Genomic DNA, 25293 nt, shown 5'->3' on the forward strand with positions numbered 1-25293 from the left:
TAATATTCCTTCTGTACTACTTATAAATACAAGCGTAATTTATAAGTCTCCTTGTCCAATTATCCTCCCTATAATAACTCCACTCTTCTCTCCACCTTTCTCTTCAGCAAGTTCTTCAACTGTCCTAATCCTTTCTATAAAAATTGAGGCGGCTCCTGACCTAGAACGGGTGTTATATCGCTCCTGTTGTTCTACCCTTCCTATCTCATAGTTTTTCGCCTGCAGCTCTTTTGTAAAATATATCGATATAGTGCCCGTAAGCATACACAGTGCTGACACATGTTGCTTGCTGTCTCCCGGTTCCAGCAATTCTGTTGTCGTTATTTTTAAGGATCAAACATCGTTATGTTTTGTTTCTTTCGTAGTGAGTGCTTGTTGTTTTCTTGATAGTTTTGTATTTTTATTTTGTTTACTCGGAGTTTGTAAATAAAGTCCCACGGGGCCTTGTTTACTTCTGTGATCACGAATCTTCGTGTAGTATTCAGGCCATGCCAAGTCGTAAATACGAACAAAGTAGCCGCGTACGGCGGAACACATTCAGTCAATGCTCGGTCTCTTCAATTCGATACTTGACAGAAATTCAAATTCGATTTTCGTGCACATGAGGCTTCGGATGAACGAATCTTATCTCTTTCAGCAGCTTGTACTACAATTTTTTGGGTACCCTGTGTGATGCAGAAGTTACCTGTAAGATCAAATATCAGCACATTGGATAGTTTTTTTCTGTAAGTTCCGACACAATGTGTGCAACTTTTAAAAATATTTGCTTCATAGAAACATTGATCGAAGGGAATAATAGTCTCATTTTCTCGGCTATTTTACACAAGCTCTGTGTTATACATGTCACACGAAACATGTTAGGATAAAATAATTTTAAAGTTCTTCCAGCTTCCAACATATACGAAATCGAATTAGTTACGAACAATAGTTCGCAGCAAGTGCATATTAAAAATAACATATTTTGGGGGGGGGGGATTCACAAATCGTGTAACGGTCGAATGATTTTGTTTCCTTTGCAATTCTTTATAAACAAATGAATGAGGCGTTGAAGACTGCTCTTTCACATAATGTTTAACCATCACGTTTACTTATGCAACATCCGACTTTATCCAACGATTATTTTATCAATTCAAATCCAGCTTGGTATGAATATTTGTTTGGTAAGGATATTTTTATTTGCATACTGTTTCAAAAAATTTACCAATATCACGTTATTTAAACACCTATGGACCAAATGCAGTTACCATTACTTCGCATAAATCAGTATAAACGTTATTTTGAAGTACTATTATATCATGTGTCACTGCATAAATCTTCTGATTTTTCTTCAGCATTTCTGTTGTACACAACAGTATTGGTGTGCTGTTTTAATCGAGATTTTGGTTCACATGGAACCTAAATCACAAGATTAGCCTCCTACACTAAACTCTAAATAAAACATCATTACTTTTCCTTACTCTAAGATCCATACGTTACTACATGTATTTGGTTTCTCATTCTGACGACTCAAGGACACTTGTATACAGCAAACCCGGATTAGTTCGATTACTTTTTGAAAAAAAGGCTGTAATATTACTGTTTTTCATATTCTTTTTTTGTTTTCGGCAAATTCAAGTGTTGCATAAATAATCTATGAATTGAAATATTTATTCCTTTTTTAAATAAAAAACATTAACATTGCAAGTGCCTGGTCTTATCCGTATGTTCAGGTTAGAGAGTTCTCCCATTACTGGTGAGATCCACCTTGAAGAACGGTAAAACCTGTTGCTACTTGATGCGACCGGTACACAGGTGCTGAACCTTCTTTGGAACATGTACCCACCAATTACTTCTAATTTTCCATTCATCTTAAAAAAGTGGGAAATCCGAAAGTTCGAATGTCCACCCTTAGGAACTCGTCTTTCAACATCGTTTCAATCATCGATCTGTAATAGAACTTTATTCAGTAAACTTACTGAAGTATTTTTCTACAAGTCTGTGCATGCATCTTCCTTTTCCCCCAGAGCTGTTTTTATGCTTTAAAGAAACTTGGTTACATTAAGTTGAATCACGAGACAGTTCAGTAAAAGTTCGTGTGGACGATGCATTGCAACAATATCAGTGTCAAGGCCTGGAGGTAACAGTTTTTTCCAATGCGTCCAAAGAATTCATTTGCGTTTTTTCACCACTGCGTTGTTTTTCGCTCTCTTTTTATCGTGTTATGCACCTTTTCGCAGTTATCGAATGTTTCCTGCATTTATTTTCCGGTTGCCGCTAGACGGCCAATTATGTTAGTACGAACTAATTTTTTGCGAATATAATATACTCAATGTAACATGTACGCATACTCAAGAAATAGAATTCAATTAGAGGCCAGCTAAGGATGGGGACAAAGATGAGGATTGTGCGAATTTTTATGGCGGCGTCAACTCATTGGACGATATAATGGACATAAGCCCATTTGGCGCCAAAGAGAAATGTAAAATACTCTGAAGATGTTTTGCTTTGCATAGTCATATGGTATGAATCATTGGATTCCGTAATTTCAAACTTGGATTTGTGGATTGCACACATTAAAAACTACAATTTTTATAAAAGATAAAAAAGACAATGATTTTTAGTTCCCTACAGTAAAGTTCAACCCCATTTTTTAATACAATTGTCAGTTCTAATGCATAATTGACAGAACAAGATTGCTACTTTGGAGTATGTTGCTATAAACAATATATTAAACTTCAATATTATATCCAAAATAAAATGTTTAACTCAGGAATGAAAATATATAAAATAGCACGATATTGATCGAAGGGCTGCTCTGAAAAGATATAGGTTTGCTTTATCTCTAAGAGTCCAGGATTGCATGTTATTATTTTGTGATAGGCACTATTGAGTTTGCAATCCTTCAACCATCCGCCTATAATAAGTGTACAATAACGATTATTCTGTTTCCTAAAATAATATCAATTACTCATTCACTTATGATTTTTATAATACATTACGCATGCTATTTTTATAATTAATTTGTTATTACTTCACGCAACCGTTTGCGCTCACCTTGCAGCGGTCGGTGAGAACTCTAACCCACACTTAAACCTAATAAATGATGATATTCTCTTTTTATTGAGCTAGTATATAAGTTATAGTAGATAAGTTATAGCAGGCATATGTTGCAGCATCGTATATGTAGTTGTGCCATTATTTTAAGCCCTTGCTCGCCTTACTCTCGTTTATAAACAAAAAGTAACCTGCAACTAATACTGACGCTCGCATTGCCAAATGCGCATAGCTGTAGTCAAATATAGTTTGTAGCGATACCGGCATTTTTTACGAATATCTCAAGAACTAAGGCCGATCCCTGGTTATACAGTCAGACTGGAAAATATTCGGACACTAGAACAACTTTGATTTCTCTGCCCTGTACTTGAAATAAATACGAAAAAAACAACAAAAACATTTTGCAGTGTACTAAACTATATTGTATAGGTCTCGAAGTAAGAAACTTTTGATTTAAAACAAAGCGTTTTTTAAATATAAGAAGTGTTGAAAAATGTGAATTTTGGTGTTATAAAAATACCTTATAAATTAATGTTAGAGAAACTAATATGGCAATATTATTTTTCATAAAAGTCCAATATTTTGTCCGATACCCCTTTTGTTCAATAATGTGTTAGTAGATGATCTTCCAGACGTTAAAGATTATTTTTTATTAATAATCGATACTGTAACTTATTTCTCTATTAAATGAACTTTCTTCAGTGTTTATTGTTATACTTTTGTATGATTGTATTTTTTACTAATTGTGCGACCTAGTTTATTCCATAGGGATGGTCGTGCTTCTGTGAAACACTCGTTATCTTAGTTTGATATCTTAAATCTGTAATGCATTGGAGTATTCTCGTAAATTTTGAATTCACTTTCCTTCGATCTCCATAACATCAACATCAAATCGAAATTGCAGAGAATGGAACGTTGATTCAAGTTCGCTGTTCATTTTATTTCACGAATCGTAATTAATGGATTGCGCTTTATTTCGCGAACGATACGAATATCTTGCCGCAGCGTCGTTTTGCGTTTTCTACCCGTTCTTGGCACATCTTCAGCGAAACATCTCTCTTTGACTGAATCACATGGCTTTCTTTTTTTTAAGCTAGAAAAATTTACCGAATGTCCAGCTGGACAAATTGTAAACTACAAATTATTTATTATTTATTATTGCTTAGTTCGCGCCTTTCGGCTTTGGACAAACTTTCGGTTTTACATCCCTTATACCTATTTCGCTTCTTATATATCTACCTCCTCTCTTATCCATTCTATTCTATTGCACTCCCTTAATTATTCTATGTCTAAAAACTAAAAAACTAGAAAAAAACTAAAAACTAATGACTAAAAAACTATTGCAACTTTGCGCTTTTGCCTCCTTGCTGTGCTTCCTTCTTGTCGTTCTGCCCCGTCTTGTATTGCCCTTCTCCTCACTATTATTGCTTTTAGTTCTGTTAGTCCTTCTCCAGTCTCATTTAGAGTTTTTTCTATGTCCTGTAGAGTATGTATGTAGAGTATTCCTTTGCTTTGGTCTCGTTTCCACATCTGAATCTTGCTAATATTCTTCTGTCCTTCCTCTTTATCCTCCCTTCTGAGTACTTTGGTAATTCTTCTTTGGCGATTTTTCTGTAATGTATGTTATATTTGGATTTCCTTATCCTTTTCCCCCTCTCTTCTACTTATCTCTTTTTTCTTTCCTCTATAACTTGGTCTGCTGTCATCCTTCCTTGCTCTTCTCTTGCTTCCATCTGTGTCCCTCCATTTCTCACCTCTTCTAGTCCCTTTTTTTCTCTTTCCTACTCTTTTCTATTCTTGGTCATTTCCCCAGTTTCTCTCTTTTTCCTTTGCGCACTCCCTTTCTAGTTCCTTTTTTGATTCTAAGGCTTTCTCTTCATACCTTGCTGCCCTTTTTAATGCTTTTTCTTTGATTTCTGTTAGCTTGCATTCTTCTATCAATATATAATTTGGTGTTGTCATATCTAAACCTAAGATCCATTTCACATATCTTTTTTGTATTCTATCCAGTCTTTTTTCCATATTCCAGCCCCATACTAAACCGAGAATCCTCAAACTACAAATTAAATAATAAGAAAAAGCATCTTTCTGACTCCCATTTTCGAGAGCTCAAATTTTCCAGGCATTGCAGACAAGGAATATCCTTTTTTTCTTCGCTGAGAGATCCTCAATCTCTATAGCTCTTAGTTCTCTATTTCTTACCATAACCAATAAATATTGCCGTTATTATTCCAAGGTAGATTATAAATACCGATGAAAATAGCGCAAGTGTTCTAATATATTTAGAAAACAGTTTCACAATAAATATTGCAATAGTTCTTTACAAAAAGCCAAGAATTATGCAATCGTTGACTTATCTTCCGAAGATGGAACTCGTTCTTTCTACATTTTTGACTTTACGAGTATGAGAATTTTTTGCCAAAACAAATGAAATATATAGTATCGTTCAATTACTGATTACATTGATATAAACTATCTTACACTTTTATTTGCGATATTTTATACATAAAAATATTTCTTGCATCGTATCGTACAATTTTAAATTACTCTCAGTGTTATAAATAATTCTGTATGATAGTTATGTAATTATTTCATTCTGTTCGGTTGTAATTAATTGTAGACGATTCTCATATATAAAAGCACTGACACAACAGATGATGTATAGAGGTTGTGTTGCTTTAAACAAGAGACATCCTACTTTTTTACATTGGTTATTTGTATTTTCCATTTTTTCCAGTAATATTATTATTCGTTATAGTGCAATCTGACACTATATTTGATACAGATTACATCATGACGCATGTTAAGGACGCCAAGGGGAAATGTTAACATGCTCTACAAGGGGAAATGTTACATATAATTTATAAATTATATATATTATGCTAAACGCACTGGGAAGATCGCTGCCATATGTTGTAGAATATTATATGATTAATATTATATGAAATTTATGGAGGGAAACCTAATAGAATCTTGTTATATCTCTTATTAATTGCTATTAACGTGTTTTGAAAGCAGAGTAATAAAGTACAAGTTGTACATAATATTTTGTTGTTTTATTCCTTAATGAATTTTTTAAATAAGTCTTCCTTCATTTGTTACTAGAAATGGAAAGATAACAGTATAATTGCTTAGAAGTTCTACGAAATATAACACAAGCAAGAGCAGAGAGCAATCGCTTTGCCAAACATTTATTTGCTAAAATAGTAGATCTTGCGATAAACCGTTCAACGTATTTTGCAGCGATATAAACATTTGCAACACTGCAACGTTAGATATCATTCACGTCTCAACGTAAAGAACAATGTATACAATTCATAAAGATACGTGCACAGTATAAAATGCAGGAAACATTAAGGAAAAATTGTACTTGGCGATGAAAAAGCAATTCGTCTAGATATACAAGAAGTTTCTAGCCAACAATGTACTACATATTATGTTGTAATTTATCGTATATCAACATATGTTGGAAAATCTATAACAAATCTAAAGATGTTGATATTAGTCGAGAAAGTTATGTAGATTGGCCCATGACACAGCAACGTGTTTTGAACTTGCAATATCTATTTATACGATGAGGAATTTGAATAGTTTGAAGAACTCGTACTCAGAGTAATCAGGCAATAAAAATAAATGGTGCAGTACAAAACGATCATTAGTAAAAGAAAATGAAGAAAACATAAATGTGAAAAGATTAGAAACGATAAACTTGCGTTTTGAAGCTTGAGACGGAAACGGGAAGAAGATGCATGTGATATTATATGTGAAATCGGATGAACAGAACACGTGAAGGAAATGGATCCAATTATTGCTGTCAGATATACAATGCAGTACACATCAATTTTCTAATGATGAAGAGGAGATTTTCATTATTTCACAAACGAATACATTTGTATACTTGGAATCTAGAATTGTGGTTTATCTGTATAATATATGTCTAGAATTTTAACATATTTCTCTTGATACAAGGATTATGCAATGTAATATAGTAGCAACAATATGAAATAATATCAAGCTTCAATTTGGATAAATGAACAAATGAAACATTTGCCTGTCTAATACTTACAAATGAAGCTATACGCAGTGAGATCGCAATCAATGGAAGAAGGTTGTAAGATGCAAAAGCTTCTGGAAGAAATTTGATGAACATCTCAAAAACATTCGAATATTGGATATCTTAAACACGTCAGCACATTTATCTAGAAGTAGGTTGTTCATGACACATTTTCTATAAGCGTATTTGCATTTTGTTGCATAGAAAAATGCAATTTGCATAATTTGATCTCTAGTTGCTGAACACGAACACAAAATTTCACCGCTATGGTTACAAACAACACACTCCGTAATTTCTCTATACAATAATCTTCGTACCGTTGGAAGCTAACTATAATAATATTATAGGTGACAATACAATCAATACGATACAGTGCAACGGATGCAGTGAATGCTTTGTCAACAGCTATGTTTCTCACCAAAACACAGGTGTCGAGTTCATTCAAATTTTATAGCAAATGTCAGTATTACTTCAGAAATAATATAAATAATAAAAATAAAAAGTAAATAGTTTTTAAAAGTTGATAATTGAATAATAGAAGTATCTAATGCTTCTTTCTTCTCGGGCTTCTGGCGACAATTTTATTCACAAATCCTTCGAGATTTGCAAATATGAAATTATTTCATTCAAAACTGTCAGTAGACAACATGCAAAGAAAATGTTGAAGACAAGTGTTCTACCAATTTCTTAAACTCAACTCAGTTTGTGAAACTACTTAAGCAAATGTTGCATTGCATTACGCTAATAAATTTAGATGCCCAAAATTTTATCTATATGAACGTTTGCTGAACTCGATGTATTTATTACCGTTATGAAACATTTGCACGCTTTAATAGGAACAGTCTTGAGATAACGATGCTTAAAGGAAAATGTACCAAAATTTCTTCAATCTCTTTAATGACCGAATGGCGAATACGTATTGAAGTCGTGTACAAGTTTCCGCAAAAGTGACGACACGTTCGGACAAGATTGCTGAATGGGAATCAGTGGAAAAAATGAGGCTCTAAGTAGATGGAAAAAGAAGAAGGAACAGATAGAACACAAATATCACAGTCATCTGTGTTGGCTGACCTCTCCATGGTCATGACCTCTCCATTGTTAGATTAAACGTTGTTTAATCTAAACGAAATTTATATTCGAAAACGTGGCAAGTAAGAGAAGGATGAAACAAAACGCAATTTTCAGAAAAAAATTTAATTTAATTAATTTAAGCAGTGAATAGAATTAGCAATGATATAGTGCTATAAACATAGATATATCAGTTTAATATATGGAAGATAAGAAAAGCATGTTAGTCGCATTGAACGGAGAGATCCTTTCAACGTGATAATGTTCGATACACTTAAATTTACTGAAACTATTATCTTTCTGAAAATATTCAAACCCTGATTTGTCTTGCACATTTATCAGATCTGAGTATTACGGAAAGTGTTCGGATAGATTTAGTCAGGAGTGTTTTCACAAAAGAAAGTCAATCATTTCAAGCAATAATATTAAATTCAATTATGATGTTCTGGGAAAATAATATAATTTAGCAGAAAGATATTCGAAAACTAAGTATATAATCGAAATATAATAAATATCTTACAAGGGAAATAAAACATGAAATATTATAAATAACGAATAATATATTCGTTCTACAACACATATTGAATAATGTTTCATATAATTTTGTTACCTCCGTCTTACATTCTATTTATATTTTCCTCTATAATTTTCACAATGTATTTATGAATTAAATATATTCTCATAATCTATGTTCTACTAGCGATTTTTTATATGTTCTATGAGGTGTGCAATATAGAAGATGTATAGAAAATATATATGTTTTATTTATCTACAGCTACAAACTAGAATATCGAGCATGTTACCTCTTTCTTACGGATTGCAAATTGATAAATTGTAATTAATGAATTGATAAATTGATAAATTGTAAAAGCATCACGACTAATTTCACCAGTCTAGCACTTGTTCAAGATTTGTTAACCTTCGAACGAGCAAACGCAGACGAACTGTAGCGAACACGCGATAATGGAATGCCCGAGCGAGAAACACCCGAGCTTTATATTTAGTTTTATTGTGAATCCAATCTTCATCGGTCCTATTTATATAGATCTCGATTGTTCTGGATTACCTGGAACGTAGTGTAACGTCCATACAGGTTATTGTGTCTGTTATTGATAACGTCGTTCCCCAAAGGCTGATCATGTGTTCAAGAGTACTATGTGCGAACGTGTTCTGGAGCATTTCGGCAAACTTTTATGACCGTTGCTCGCGAATACTGGTAGTTCAGGTTCTCAGACCCCACGAATTTTATCGTACGAATCTAGATAATCCGACTAAACTCGTGTCATAATGATATAATAAGAAATATGAGAAAATTCAGTAATTCAGTATCAGTTGAATGATGTTAAAAGGCGATCATTCGGGCTTTTTATTTATTACGGAACGTCATTAAGGAATGGGAAAGAAGAGATGCATGTATGAAAATTATAACTAAACGGAAGTATTCTTCTTCGGAAGAATCAGTTTTTATTACTTTAGAAATAAACGTCTTATTTTTTAATATATACACAAAATGTCTTTTATATACATATATCCAATTTATTTGATTTAATTTATATCTTGAGAAATAATAATGTAAAAAGAATTCGACTTCGTCAAAAATGTACTCCGTCTGCACCATTCAATTTTTCCTATCTCTCGCACAATAAATTTGACAAATTAAAGTTGAAATATCTCTTAAACCCTTTTTATATAGGAATTTTTATCCATTAACTAACGCATAAAAATTATTATATTAATATATTATATGTTATATATTAATATATAATGTGTAACAATTAGTATATATCTTAATGTATACATATTTTTAGTTTTGTTATTGTTACTGAAGTTACATTTATTAAAGTGTGCTGTTCATTAAATGTATTCAGGGAATGTTCGGTCACCCAGATCACGCTGTTGAACAGTTTGCGAACAATCATTGGATATATGAAAGGAATTACGGTTTATGACCTGCATGGCCAAATTTTTATGTCCTCTGTTTGGAACCAACTCTATTCTATTCGCCAAAAAAGATTCGCGATGGAGGTATTCGTCAGAGAGATTGTCCTCTGCAACTTTACATTGTGAACAGTCCTTGAAGATATTTGCGAAGTAACAGCAAGCAAAAGAGTTCTATTCGAAAGCCAATGGGGGGGGGGCAATTTACGAACTTCAGTGTTCGGCCAGCGGGCACTGATCTTTAGACGAACGCTTTACTCCAATGGTATCTCGTACGATCGAGAGTGGATAGCGATCGTGTGGCGTGTAGAAATTTACAGGTTACTATCTTTAAAGAGATTTATCAAAGAACAGAAATATCAAATAACAATATTTGTACAAGGAATATAGCAATATTAATAGAATAGCTGAAATGACAATCATTTTAATCATAATGATATACTATACTGATGGAAGCTAGAACACAAAAGTTTATAATATTATGAAAGGCTTTCGAATATGTAGAATAATTGAAATCCTTAGAATCTGTTTTATCAATCAATCCGTAGATAGACCTTAAATGGCAGACCCAGCAAAACTTAGAACTAAACTCTGCTCCTCTCTAGCTCATTAAATTTTGGGTGATTCTTGAATCAACGTCTGTGTTTAACCTGAAGTAAGTCTTTAAGCCGCAGTGTTGCTAATTTGTTACTAATTTATATATACAGTTACGTGGAAAAGTTTCTGACTACATCGTTTTACGACAGAAATCTTATAATATAATGAAGTTAACTTGTTCTTTGTCATAGAATATTGTTGTAATATCTTGTAACTATGCCTTTCGCAAGGATAATAGCAGCAACGTGGCCGGTTTCCTTTAGAGCATTATTTTGGCCAGGCCAGGTGAGAATTTCTTTATCTTTTGAAGGTAACTAGTGTCTAATAAGACATTTCCTGAGTGCCGACGTTGACATGCGAATGACATCTCATTGTCCGAGCTTCTATGAGGCACCGCGATCTCTTCCCAAATTCATTGCCGGAATGACGAAACCTCTTGGAATGATCCACACCTCTTGAAGTCGCCCTAAGGTTGGACTCGCCACCGTCGCCTGGAAGAGATTAACCTCATTTTCGAGGATACGCATCGTTTCACGCAGAAGCGCGTATACTCTAACCGGTCGTACTTTATGGGATGGCTACCTGAGCCTATGAACGTAGGTAGCCTTCAGGCTTTTAGAAGGGGTGATAGCTGCACCTCCTCTATCTCCCGCATAATCTCAGCGCCAATGTCGGTAGTTATTCAGACAATTATAGCGCTCTTGACATTGGATACCTGTTCAGAGTCGTCCACAGAAGGGATAATATGACGACGCAGCGGGACCCGCTTTTCCATCCGGAACTACATTGGTACTGGAGTCCCTACTCTACACCTTAAACTTGTGTTATTAGTTATCAAATGTCTATATTGTAGTATCGTAAATTATTATGATTAGTTTATTAATGATAAATGGATTAAACAGATGTTAATAAAACAGTGGTTATTAAACATGACCCAATTGCAAGAAACGTATAATAATTAAAACAACTAGATAATTAACTAACAATTCTCGTCAACGCAAATTCAACTCTCCTTTAACAACGCTAACAACACTATCTCGGCAACGCAATCCGCACTCTCTGACTTCTCAATTCATACTCCTGTTAATTCGTTTATCGTCCCCTAGCATTCCCTTGCCTTTTGTCTTAGCTCCAGTACGCACATGCTGAGCAACCGCTTGTTTGTGATCCACACAACACCCCTTAGTCCTCTCGTTCATGATACTACATTCGGCCATACCTGACAATCACGTTTATCACAAACTGCTTTGAGGTGGGGGGAGAATCCCCTAGCACTATCCAACACTATCCCTAGGTACTTCACAACACGGCTAGTGGAAATCTCCCCCCCACTCACGTCAATGTTAAAAATCGTCGGTATCCTCTTCCTTGTTAAGGTCGATGTCTCTTCCTGTGTAGGCGGTCGCAGTTCCTGCCTGGTGATAAAGAGGTCATCCAGGATTTCCTCCACTCTATCTCATCCAAGGGGCTCCATTGGCGCCGACCGCATCAGTTTCTTCCTCACTACACGATACGACCTGCCCCATGGATCCTGATATAAGGTGGCGCGGAACCCCTTCCAACTCTCCTCCTTGCTACGCCCGATGGCCTTTTTCAGTCACCTCCTAGCATCCTTGAATTCGGTCATCAGGACCTCGGCATCATCCTTGCGGGCCGCCACCGCTCGCTGAGCTCTTCTTCTAGTTCGTAGAGTTCGCTCCTTAACGTAGCGAGCTCATAGCTCCACCAATAGATGGCGCTCCTCTTCGCACTCATCGGGTATCCGCCCTTAGCTATCGTCACTTCTCTCTGCATCTCTGCCCTGTTTGCCCCTTTTTTAACCTCGACAGACTCTCTCCTTCTCCTTCTTCCTCTTTCCTTGTAATCTCCACACTATTCCATGGAAGACAGGATGCCTTTCATCAGGTTGCCATATCAGCATATGCCCTGTCACGATCATTCCTTTGAAAACTGCGTTTATGAATTTCTGAAAAACAGCTGGTGAATTGCATAATCCGAACGGCACACTAATAAATTCATACTGTTGGAACTGTAAATGCTGTATATTTCCTGCTACTTTCTCCGACAGAAACACGAAAGAATCTATTCTTGAGGTCCAACGTACTGAATACTTTCGATCCCTGTAACAAATCTAATTAATCCTCGATCAAGGGTAGCGGGTATCTGTCTTTCACTACTTTTCGATTCAGTCGCCTATAATCGACGCAAATTCTAGTTGAACCATCTTTTTTTTTCGACCAACGCGATCCTGCTTGCATAGTCGGAATGTGACTGGCGCATTATTTCATCTTTCAGCCACATTTTAATCTGACCGTTGACTTCAACCTTATCTTGCGGGGATAACCTTCGCGGTCTTTTATAACTGGGAAGATCATCTTGTAATATTAGATTCATTTCAACCCCTACTTCGAGCGTTTTCTGCGGCTTATAATTTCGAATCAGATTCTCTGTCTCCTGCTTATATTGTATATTCGTGATATGGGATAAATCTACCTCATGCTCCCCCACTCCCAACTTTAGCCAAATGCCTGAAGGCTCTTTCTAGGACTCTTCCGGGTATCCTTACTTTACCAATTTTTTTGCCGGATCTTTAATAAACCAGGTGTCTTTTTTCGCTATTACCTGGAATATTTGACTTTCCTCTGCTGATATTTTCATGCCCCGACTTCTCCAGGTATTTCTGAAGCTCGCCCATCTGGCTTTGTGCCTCCCTCTCATCTTCATCAAGCAAGACGATGCGGCCTGCGAAGGCCAGCACAGAGACTTTGTTCCCTTCGTTTACATTAATGCCACCGATATTCTTTTCGATTACTTCAAGCAGCGGCTCGAGACATAAGTTAAACAGCAGCGGTGATAAAGGATCACCCTGCTTGACTTCTCTGAGAATTTCTACCTCGACCCCTATAATATTATTCGTTTTGATCGTAGTTTTACATCCTTTGTACATTTCATATATAATTTCAATTATAGGGGTCGGAACGCCTTCTCTCGCCAGACACGGTTTTATAGCCGAATGGGGTATAGTATCGAAGGCCTTAGAGATGTCCACTATTGTGAACACTCCCCTTCGATTTCTTTTACTATAATTTAAGGCTGCGTTCATTAGGTCAATATTGATTTTGCATCCACTTTCGGATGTAAATCCTTTGTGCCTTATGTTTTGATCTATACACCGTCTTAGCCGCCCATCGAGGACTGATGAGAAAATGTGGCCTAAAATTGGACCAATCATAATTGGTCGCCAGTTCTCGACCATATTTCCATCTTTATTAGCCTTTGGTATTAAGGTTGTCCTATTTTCCGACCGTACGGAAGGAAAATAGGAACTATACCATAATATATTAAATTACTTTGCTAATATTATGGGCAAGCCAGGTATTTGCAGATTCTCCTTTGTTGAGGTTATTCGATGTGTAAACAGAGAAAACACGTGGATAAATTGTAAGGCAGAAAATATATTTAAATAGAAGTGTAATAAGTAAGAATACAATTTGAGCTGGCCCAGATTCGCACGCTAGCTATGTTACCCAATAACTAAAAAACCCCGAAGCCAACGTCGCCTGTCTACTGTTTATGGCCTGACTTCGTCGCAGTCTTTTGTCTACGCGCTGTCGATAGCTTCAGTGCTTGAGAAAACTAAAAAGACCAGATGTAGAGTTTTCTTAGAAGTGGTAACCACTTCAACATTCTTTAATAGCCCGTCTGGCCCTGCCGCTGTCTTATTTCTAATTCTTTTTATTTTCCCATCAATTCCCTCAATGGCAACCGGCATAAAATAGTTGTATAAAGGCAGCTCTGAAGCTATACTTCCCAGAATTTCTGGTAGCTCCCGTAAACTCGTTAGCGTGTCACCGATTAGAGCGGAAGTAAGGACAGGGGGATCCTTCGGATCGGATGATATGGGAGTCAGTGGGTGTGAATTGAGAATGACTTCAATTTCAATAAGAAGGATGTTAAGATGCTCGAAAGTCAAGAGTTCCGTGCCGACGACGCGAATGAGATGGCGTTTGAAAGATTTCACCGCGGCTTCCCATAAACCGCCAAACTGTGGTGAGTTTGGAGGATTGAAACGCCATTGTATCTGTCGATCGGCGAGAAAACTCTATACCCTTTCCTTGTGGTCGTCGGACTGCAATAGGATCCGAAGTTCTTGCAATTCCCGGTAAGCCCCGACAAAATTGTCAGTTACCAGACCATTGTCTGTAAGGATGGTTGTGCAGTATCCTCGTCGTGATATGAATCGTCGTAGAGCGGCCAGGAAGGCGTCGGTGGTTAGATTGCTGACCAACTTTATGTGGACAGCCTTTGTTGCCAGACAGACGAATATGGCAACGTAAATCTTGACATTACGGCGGTTGCTATCCCTCCTCTCCTTGATATAGAATGGGCCGCAGTAATCGATTCCAACGTTCGTGAACGGACGCGATTCGATAATACGCGCCTCTGGCAAATCACCCATCAGGTATTCTACTGGTGGAGGGTTGGCTCTGCAGCAGCGGACACACCTTTTGATAGTGCGCCACACTTGGCTACGGCCGTCGATCGGTCAATAGCGCAGTCTCACCGCGTATAGTGTAGCTTGTGTCCCTGTGTGATGGTTGTTCTGGTGTTCTTGATTTATAATGAGCTCTGTTACAGTGGACTTCGGCAAAATAATTGGGTGCTTTTGACTGAAGGGTATAGCTGAGTTGGTTAGTCGTCCTCCGATTCGTAGTATCCCATCTTCATCGAGGAAGGGATTTAGTGGCAGTAGTTTTCCTCCAACGTTCCTGCTTCGATTTTTCTGGAGTGTCCGAATTACAGTCACGAAATGACTGGATTGCATTATTTTGATTAATTTGTTGTGTGCCGTAGTTAATTCTTCTGTTGTTAAATGGGCAGATCGGTTTTGTTTATGTCTCCATCGGAGACACCAAACGACGACTCTTATTAGTCTTGTCCAAGACGAATATCGGTGGAGGATTGTGTTATCGTTGTTAGACAGATCGTCTTTTTTTGTTCCGGTATTTCTCCCAACGGTGTGGGGATCCAGATCGGCCAGTTTTCCTCTTGTTGCTTAAGCCATTCGGGTCCGTTTTTCCAAATGGTCGGACGCAGGAATTCCTTGGGAGTCTGCCCTCGGGAGATTAGATCCGCTGGGTTGTCGTCGGGGGGCACATGACGCCATTCGGCGATGTCGGTCACGAAGGTTTTTAACGTGTGTGGCGAGGACTTGATCCACTGGAGCACTATAGTGGAATTAGTCCAATACACGATCCGAGAAACATTTATAGTAAGTGATTTACTTACCATGGACATTAGCGAGGTGAGAAGCAATGCTCAGCTTAATTCGAGTCTTGGGATAGTTAGAGATTTTAGCGGCGCCATTTTTGATCGCGCAGTAAGTAATTGAGTTTGTATATGTCCATCAGAGTTGACACTACGCAGATATACACATGCTCCGTATGCCTTTTCACTGGCGTCGCAAAAACCGCGTAATTTTATGTTATTAGCTGCTTTGACTATTGTTTTACGAGGGAACCGAATATCATTAAGTAAGGGTAGTTGGATGTAATATCGGTTGCATTCTGTATGCAACTCTCCTGGAAGGGATTCATCCCAGTCGATTTTTAATGCCCAGCCGCGTTGAAGTAAGATTTTTGCTCTAACATTCACTGACACGAGCAATCCTATTGGATCATAAATTCGGGCTATTACCGAACTAGTTGGTCGTTTTGTGACGAGTGGTGGTCGCTGTGGGTTCCACTGAGTAAAGGATTGCGTTGTCCTGGGAATCCTAATAAATACCTAATGTTTTTAAAGTTTGTGACTCACCTAATTGTAGTCTTCGATTTGTGTCTTTTTCGGATAGTCCTCGCAGTATGTCCTTATCGTTGGATGCCCATTCCCGGATGTTTAAACCGGCCGATCTGAGAAGGTCCGTGAGTTCGTGTCTCACCGATAATACTTCTTCCTTCGTATCAGCCCCGGTGAGGGTATAGCGTATAATTAAGATAAAAACAAGAAACTTGTCAATTTCCGAACAGGAGATCGAGTTCTTTTTATTTTTACTCAATTTGTACAGTATTATGTTCGGTTCGCGATGATACACTTTTCATACTTGGGCTAGTTGAGAATTTTTCAGACTGACTGGATGATTTTGAAGGGAGCATTTATATTCTTTTATTCGTTGGAGTGGAAGAAGGCTTTGCTCATACTTATCATATATTTCGGAGAACGGCTAGAGTGACCGAATGCCACCCAGGCGGCTGAGAACGGATGCTGACCGGACGGTTACACGTGATAAGGCGCTCGGAATTTTGGTTTATCATATGGCTGCTCGAATTTCACCTGTGACATTCCCCTCTTCTTAGATTGAACTTGGTCTCTCAAGTTTTCTTCAGAAGACTTTTGTGGAATCGGACTTGACGTGGCTTGAAAATTACAGCTGATTCGTCCTCTTCATCTAGGTGGTATGTGTTGGTTGGAATATAGATGTTGGGTGTCGAGGCCAGGGCGCGTGGTACTGGCTGTCGCTGTCGCACTGTGGCTGTTAATTACGGTTTCATTTCGGCAGCAAAATAGATTGATACATAATTTGTTCGGTATACATTTCCTGATGCATTTGAATACCCCTATTATGTTTAATCCATGTATACCTAGTATGCCTAATGCCATGTACCCTAATATCTGGAGCGTGGTTAGTCCCCAATACTGTATACTTTTGATTCTATGTTCGAAATTAAGAGTTTCTATCTCGTCGCCTATTTTATCGATCGTGGTTTTATAGCCTTGTAAATTATCTATTATCTTTGGTGCTCGCTCGAGTTTACTAACAGATGAATGAAACTATCGTTTGTTTTGAGCGCTAGGGTTTTTGTTTTGATTTCGTATTTGACTTCGTTTTCTGTTTCGCCCATACGCATGTGTTCATTTTTGTACAATATATCGCAAGAAGTGTTGGCTCTTATGATGGAAGGCTTGTCAAGTTTTTGCAATGTATGTTTCGTTTGGTAAATTGTGTCTATTTCTATCGGATTTGCTGGTATCGCAATGTAGCAGTTGCTAGTTTTGAGCGGTATAAAGCTAATGTCTTCAATCTTAAGTACAATTATTTGGCAATGTTCAATGTGAGGTTTGAAGTTTATTATTCCGCTGCGACTATCGATTCTCGAGTTTCTGTCATGGATTGATAGTGTTTGTTTGCATATAATGATTCCGGCTCGATTCTTAAAAAGTTTGTTAAAGTACTCGATATCAGCGTTTGTAAATAAAAGACCAGAGGTTAAATATATCTGATATTCGACTTCTGGAGCCAAAAATACTCCATTTCTCTTACTCGGGATAGGATATACCTGTAATATGTTCCATTCTGTGTTAGAGACTAAAGGTACTATGATTTTGAAAAATATTTTGTCATCTATTGTGAAGATTTTAAGATTACTGATGTCGAGTATGTATTAAAAATGTTCGGTTTTGGCAGAAATCGCGATGTTGTACATCTGGCTACCTGTTGCCTTGGCGTAATTTTCTATAAATTCATCGGGTGTTGTGACGCACAACTTACTAACAACCAGTCGGATGGCAACTGATCGGTTGTTTATCGCGAGCCTTGAACGTTATTAGCGTCGATGCCCACCACTAAGAACGGTCGCTCCAATTTAACTCTGTTCGCTGGCAATATTGGATATTGCGGGGCTCTGGCTTGCATTCTGCGGCATATTACACATTTCCGGATTGCCGCCTTCACCGCAACTCTTCCATTGATCGGCCAGTATGCTTGTCGTACTACATGTAGAGTTCCTTGCACCCCGCTGTGACCCTGTCTAATGTGTGTCTCTCGAATAATCAGATTAGTGAGATGATGCTGTGGAGGCAGAACGGCGAGGTGTTTCTGTTCGTACCTCAACCCTGAATGAGCGAGCCTGCCGCCGACTCTGATTATCCCCTCTGCGTCTAGGAATGGGCTTAACGAGATTAGCCGATTTGATTTGCTCGGTGGTGATGTCGCACGTAAGTCCTGCATTTCGGTTGGAAAGGCCGTTTTTTGCAATAAGCGTATGACTCGACAGGTAGCTTGATCTAGTTCTTCTATCGTTAGCTGTCCTCCGCGTCTTGAATGCTGCCTGGTGTTGTTGGCGAATCTTAGACAGTAGGCGACGACCCGTGTGAGTAATGGGAACGATGAAAACCTTTCTAAGATTTGAAGATCAGTCGGTGTGCTGGTTTGTAGGGTTATTACCCTTCGTTGTTCCGGTATTTCGATAGGTGTGAGTTCCTCGCGTGGCCAGGCGTCCTCTGGCTCCAGCCAGTGAGGTCCCTGATACCAAGTCTTGTGGTGTATGAGGTCGTCCAGCTCTGCGCCTCGCGATAGGGTGTCTGCCGCATTGTCTTCTGATGGCTCATGTCGCCACTGCTTCTCGGTGCTACCTTGCAAGATTTCCGTCACTCTGTTCGCTACGAACGTTTTCAGTGTATGTGGTGGTGTATTGATCCAGTGCAATACTATGGTAGAATCGGACCAGAGGATAATTTTTCGAAATGTAAGGGTCAATGCTTTGGTAACGCTTCGAACTAATTTGATTAATAATACTGCTGCGCACAATTCCAGTTGGGGTAGGGTTTGCGTCTTCAATGGTGCTATTCTGGACTTTGAGCATAGCAAAAATGTTTGATGTCGGTTGGTGTTGTCTGTGCTACGGATGTAGATGCAGGCTCCGTACGCCCGTTCACTCGCATCTGCGAATCCGTGTAGTTGCACGTCGACGGTATCAGCTATCGTGACCCGCCTCGGGATGGTAATTCGGTGAATCCTTTGTATTTGGGCTTGGAAGCTCGTCCATGCCGCCTGAATGTCCCTTGGTACTACCTCGTCCCATTCCACGTGACCTTTCCACAGCGCCTGTAGTATTAATTTTGCTTGCACTATTGCCCCAACGGATCGAATAGTTGAGCGACTCTTGCGAGGATCGCCCTTTTCGTAACCTTGTGAGCTTTCGTGGGTTGGCTGGACGAGTATTCCAACCTATCCTGGGTAGCTGTCCACTGTAGTCCCAGTGTCTTCGTAGTACCCTTGTCATCCAGCGATAGGTGGTTCGACTGATCTGACTTCCTGCGTAGTGGCGCCAGTAATTGGGCCTCATTGGAGATCCACTGCCGGAGTTCGAATCCCCCCTTTCTGTTTACGTCGATGAGTTGATCTCGCAGCGCCCTTGCTTTCTCCAAAGAGTTTTCTCCTGTCAACAAATCGTCGACATAGAAATCCTGTGTCAGTGTCTGCGCCGCCACCGGGTAGTTTGGTTCTTCGTCTTGAGCTAATTGGTGTAGAGTGCGGACGGCTAAGTATGGTGCGGGCGCCGTTCCGTAGGTCACCGTGTTCAGTCGATAGATTCTTATTGGTTCATTGATGTCCTCTCTCCACAAGATTTTTTGATACGGCCGGTCATTGGGGTGCATGTTTATCTGCCGATACACCTTGGCGATGTCCGCTGCAAGTACGTATTTGTACGTTCTAAATCTGAGAAGTAGGCTACAGAGGTCGTCCTGAATGGTGGGTCCTACCATGAGAAGTTCGTTTAATGAGTTTTCGGCCGATGATCGGGCAGACGCATCAAAGATGACGCGCACCTTGGTGGTGACGCTGTCTGACTTGAGAACGGGGTGGTGTGGGAGATAGCATCCATCACGTGAGTCGTTCGGGAGTTCGGACATGTGACCCAGGGTCTCATATTCGCGCAGAAATTCATGATATTGTGTCTTGAGGGTCGGCCTTTGCTGCAGGGAGTGTTCTAATGAAAGGAACCTCTTTAGGGCTAACTGGTAGGTATCCCCCAGCTTGGCACTCTCGTTCTTAAAGGGCAAGCGGACCTTGTACCGGCCAGTTGCCTCGCGAGTTGTGTGGGTCACGTAATGCGTTTCACACGCTTGTTCCTCTGAGGACCACCTTCTCCTGGACGGACCTTCTTCGATGGTCCAGAACTTGTGTACTTCCTCCTGTAATGCTTGAAGTGTCACGTTGCAGTTGGTCGTCTGTGGTTGTCTCCTCGCGACCGTCTCCCCGGTGACGATCCAACCTAACTCGGTGTTTCGTAACTGCAGGGTCGGGTTGGCTGAGACTATCCTTCCTTCGCGCAGGAGATCCCAAAACAGCTGGGCTCCGATGAGCCCGTCGATGCCTGATGACCGATAGAATGTTCGATCCGCTAATGGGATATGTTCTGGCAAGTTTAAGATGTCCAACTCGATATCGTCGGCTGGCACGGCCTGCGAAATCTGATCCATGACCAAAAACGTCAGTTCTGTCTGATAATCACTGATTCATGACTGAATCCTTGCTCGAGTCATTTGGCGAATCTGTGATTCCATTTGATTGGCACCACACAGCGGTATATCTACCCTTTGTGTGGGTAGCCCGAGCCGCTTACACGCCTCGCTGGTCAGCAGATGAGCCTGGGAGCCGGAGTCCAACAAGACTCGGCACTGTTGCATGGTTTCAGTTCGATCCCTGATGTTTATAATCGCTGTAGATAGAACAACGGTCGGATCTGTCCTAGATGACAGGCCGGCTGAATTGGAGTGACTTGGTTGTTCTGGCTTGTCTACGTTCGCATGGAGGAGGGTGTGCTGTCGTTTATTGCACAGCATGCAGCTGCCAGATCTGCATTCCTCCGCGGAGTGTGTGCTCCGCAGCCAGTTGTAGCAGGGCCTCTTCTCTCTCACGAGGTTTGCTCTCTCCGGAACTGACATCACCAAAAATTTTCTACAGTTTCGAGGTGTGTGAGATCCGTTGCACAGACTGCACGGGCTTTGAGGTTGTGCGACGGAGGTGTGGTTTGTGATCAGCTTGCGTCTGCTGTTTTGATTCCGAACGCGTGACCTTTCCGGGTAGGTTGTAGGGCGTGGTGGATTTTGGTAGGTTGATCTGGTGGCTTCTAATAATTTGCAGTGATCGTGTAGGAAGTCGAACAGGTCTCCGACGCTTGGAAACGGTGTGTAAGCTATCCTCTCCTTCCATCGAAACTCTGTCTCGGGGTCCAGTTTGAAGGTGAGCAAGTGTAGCAGCAGAGTATCAGCGGAGGGCCTGCAGAGCCTTATAATGGGCTTCGCTTTGATTTAAGTAGGCTCGTATTTCTTGGTACGATGGCCGTTGCAAGGGGGACGCGTCGAATAGCGCCTTCAAATGGTTGTTCACGATTGTCGTTGGCTGATTATACCGTTCTTCCAAAAGTTCCCATGCCGCTGAATAGTTGTTAGCAGTGTTTGCTAAGGATGCTATCGAGTCGGCCGCTTCCTGCGTTAAGCACGATCGTAGATACAGCAGTCGCGTACAATCATCAAGTCGGACATTTTCGTGTATCGTGTAGCGGAATTGATCCGCGAATCCGGGCCAATCTTCGTACGCTCCTGAAAAGGTCGGTAGCTGCATTTTCGGTATAGCAATCTCCGGATACCCTAGCTCTAATGCGATGTGCACGGTACGATGGGCGTATTCCTGTCTATTGCGTCTCTGCTCCGTTCCTTAGCTCGCTCAATTATATCTGTGGCGCGTCCTTTACAGTCTAAGAACTCCTGTTTAATGTCCAGTCGTTCCTGTATTGTCTGTCCCTCGTCTATCTCGTCTAAGTGGCATTGATGCTTTTTATATGTTACGTATTCGGCTTCCATGTCTTCTAACATAAATTGAACGGTGTTTACTGATCCCTTTGCCTCATGGTTATCAAGGATCGTTCGAAATCTCGCCAATTCCTGTTTAAATACTTCCCGCTTCTGCTTCAATTGTCTTATGCGTTCTTCCTGGTAGGGGCCATGGTGGCTTGGCGCCCGCTAGCTCTGATAATTTACGTAGGTTCGGCGTCTGAGGTGCTTCGCGACTAACAAGTGTGCGGCTTACCTTAGTCGTGATAGGCCTACCTCGGCTGTTCGTGAACGCCGGTTACGGTGCAACGGGATGTTGCGTCGTATACCTTCTGATGAAGCTGATTCCTTCCCGATGGTGACACTCTGTTGATTGTAGCTCGTGGATTCTGATATCCTCCGGACTGATGCTTCCTCCAACGGCACCGAATACGGCTGATATTTTGTGTAGGTTCTTGTGATGAAGGTGATTTCTTCCCGGTGGTGACACTCTGTAGATTGTAGCTACCTGATTCTGATTTCCTTCGGACTGATGCTTCCTCCAACGGCACCAAATCCGGCTCGAAGGACCATATCTGCGACGCACAACTTACTAACAACCAGTCGGATGCGATGTAGCATAAACTAACGCAATTTTGTAGTTTATGGGTTTTTTCCGTGAGGTCCTAAAGCACCTGGTCTGAACAATAGGCCCACTGTTTATGACGGGTCCGCATTACGGTACCCTTGACGGTCGCCCTGATTGAGGCTCGCGTCTGGTGATCATGCCGTAGCGGTACTTACCAGGCAACCCCCCGCCAAATCTCGAACATCGGGGCCGAGTATTTGTGGACTAATTGTTCCTTGTTTGCCTAATATCATGACGTTAAGTATTTCATCTAATTGGAAGAGTAAAGTTTGTATCGCAGTGTCGAGTTTCATGATCATCTTAAGCATAAATCTATCGATATTTGCCTGCCGTTGTTGTTTTAATATATCGCTATGTGATTTCTCTAAAGGGTTTAGCTTTTCTGAGTTTACAATTTTTCTAATAAGTGCTGTTTGATTAGCTATTATGGTCTTGATTTTATTATTGTCATCGAATAGTTTGTCCATATTCTCGTTTATGAGCGTAAGATCGTCATCGTCGAGAGTTCCGAACAGACATTTCGATACGGAACCTATGATGTTGAGTAAACCTCGTGTGCTTCGGGTATGTGTTAACGCTTTTAAGTGTTTTGCGAGTTGTTTTAGGTTATTGATACGATTTTGTAATCCGTCTAACTCTTCAGCGTATTCTTTGCTGATCGCATGTGAGTCTATTGTTAATTTATATGATTCTATTGTGCTGATCTGCTCGTATATGTCGCTAGTGTCTAATCCTACTATAACATTGGCAATATCGCTGTACAAATATCCTTTTCCTATGTTTTCTACGAATACAGAGTTTCCTTCTAATGGTGTAATATTTATTTGCGCGGATACTATTCCGGCAAAGAGAAGCGCCGACCTGGAAAGTAAGGTTTTAAACCATTACCGTGTATCTTTTTGTCTTGAATCAGATAGTACGGAGTACATACTTTATCAATCGTGTATGGTCCTAACCATTCCACATCAAGTTTATGCCTTTTATGATCGTTATGTATTAAAACGGAGTCTCCTTCTTTGAAAACTGATTGAGGTTTTATAATTTTACGTCTTTGATCGCGCTGATATCGCTGTTTACTTTTGATCAATGTTTCGCGAGCGTGCCGGAGTCTAGAGTCCCATTCTTTTTTGCGGAACGTGACTTCGTCTGCGTATGTGCGTTGGGGATTCTTGGATATTGTGGAGGGAAGATTGGCTTGGTGTCCGAATGTGAGTTCGAATGGCGTGTAACCAGTGGAGTCGTGTGTCATTGTGTTATATGCAAGACATACAAAATTAAGTTGATCGTCCCATTCTTCATCCGAATTTCGCTGTATCGATTTTAACATGTGTGTTACTACTGCGTGTGTCCGTTCTAAAGATCCGTTACTTTGTTTTGCTATGTTTGATTTTGAACACGTCTTCGTACTGTTGCATCAAACTAGATATAAAATTCTGTCCGCGGTCAGTTAATATCTTTTTTGGAGCGGAAAAGATGTAAATGTAATGATTCAAGAGTGCGTTCCAAATTGTTTCCGTTTGCTGAGTTTTTAGTGGTACGAGTATTAAGTATTTTGTCAATTCGTCATGTATGGATAGAATGTACTGATTGCCTTTTTTCGTCTTTTTCAGTAGGCCTAATAAGCCCATAGCAACTTTATCGTTTGGATCGAGGGGTTTGGATCGATGATACAAGGTCCTTCGTGCGGTCTGATACGTGTAGCTTTAGATGTTTGGCAGGTGTCGCATGATTCTATATGTTGTTGTATGCGTTTAGGATAAATCGAGGGCTGAGAAAAATTTTGCGTTGCCTAGTTGGGATAGTATGTCGTCTATGTCAGGTAATGGATATGCGTCCTGGTTAGTTAGCTCGTTTACTTTTCTGAAGTCTATTACAATTCGCCATTTCTGTTTCCCTGAGGCGTCTGCCTTTTTTGGTACTACCCAGACTGCTGAATTGTAAAGAGAATCAGATGGTTCTATGATGTTCTTTTGTAGCATTTCGTCCATTTGTTGTTCGATTTCCTCTTTGTGGCATTCAAGCGGTCGGTAAGATTTTGTGTTAATGATTTTATTTTCTTTTAACATTATTGTGTGTTTAGCAAGGTTAGTGCATGGTAATAAGTCGGTCTCTAGATTGAATACGTCGAGGTAAAACAGCAATATCTTTTCGATTGGTTCTCTATAGAGAGTTTTCTCTATATGCGAAAGTCAGACTAAATCTTTCAACGTGGAGACTTGATCGTACGTGTTTGAATTTTCGACAAAATTGGTCATTTTGGCTGGGCACTCACCACCATTGATAAAGCATATCGTTGTCGGTTTTCCTTCCAGGTAGTCTGTTTTTGACACTGCTTCTTTTGGAGATACGTCGTTTTCCTGTT

At 39.8% G+C, this 25293-nt stretch overlaps 1 protein-coding gene across 1 annotated transcript; it reads right to left on the reverse strand.

The window, feature by feature from the left end:
* Nucleotides 1–15619: 15619 nt before the first annotated feature.
* On the reverse strand, nt 15620–23230 carry LOC117213900. The gene is made up of 10 exons (XM_033459582.1): nt 23087–23230; nt 22633–22878; nt 22225–22414; nt 21883–22120; nt 21065–21749; nt 19655–20941; nt 18309–19571; nt 17507–18024; nt 16505–16599; nt 15620–15918 (listed from the first exon to the last, which is right to left on the reverse strand). The coding sequence occupies exons 1-10, from the start codon at nt 23228–23230 to the stop codon at nt 15620–15622; spliced, it is 4965 nt and encodes a 1654-aa protein (XP_033315473.1).
* Between the last annotated feature and the right edge of the window lie 2063 nt (nt 23231–25293).

This window comes from Bombus bifarius, unplaced genomic scaffold (assembly GCF_011952205.1).
Source record: "Bombus bifarius isolate JDL3187 unplaced genomic scaffold, Bbif_JDL3187 scf7180000009144, whole genome shotgun sequence".
Classification (NCBI taxonomy): domain Eukaryota; kingdom Metazoa; phylum Arthropoda; class Insecta; order Hymenoptera; family Apidae; genus Bombus; species Bombus bifarius.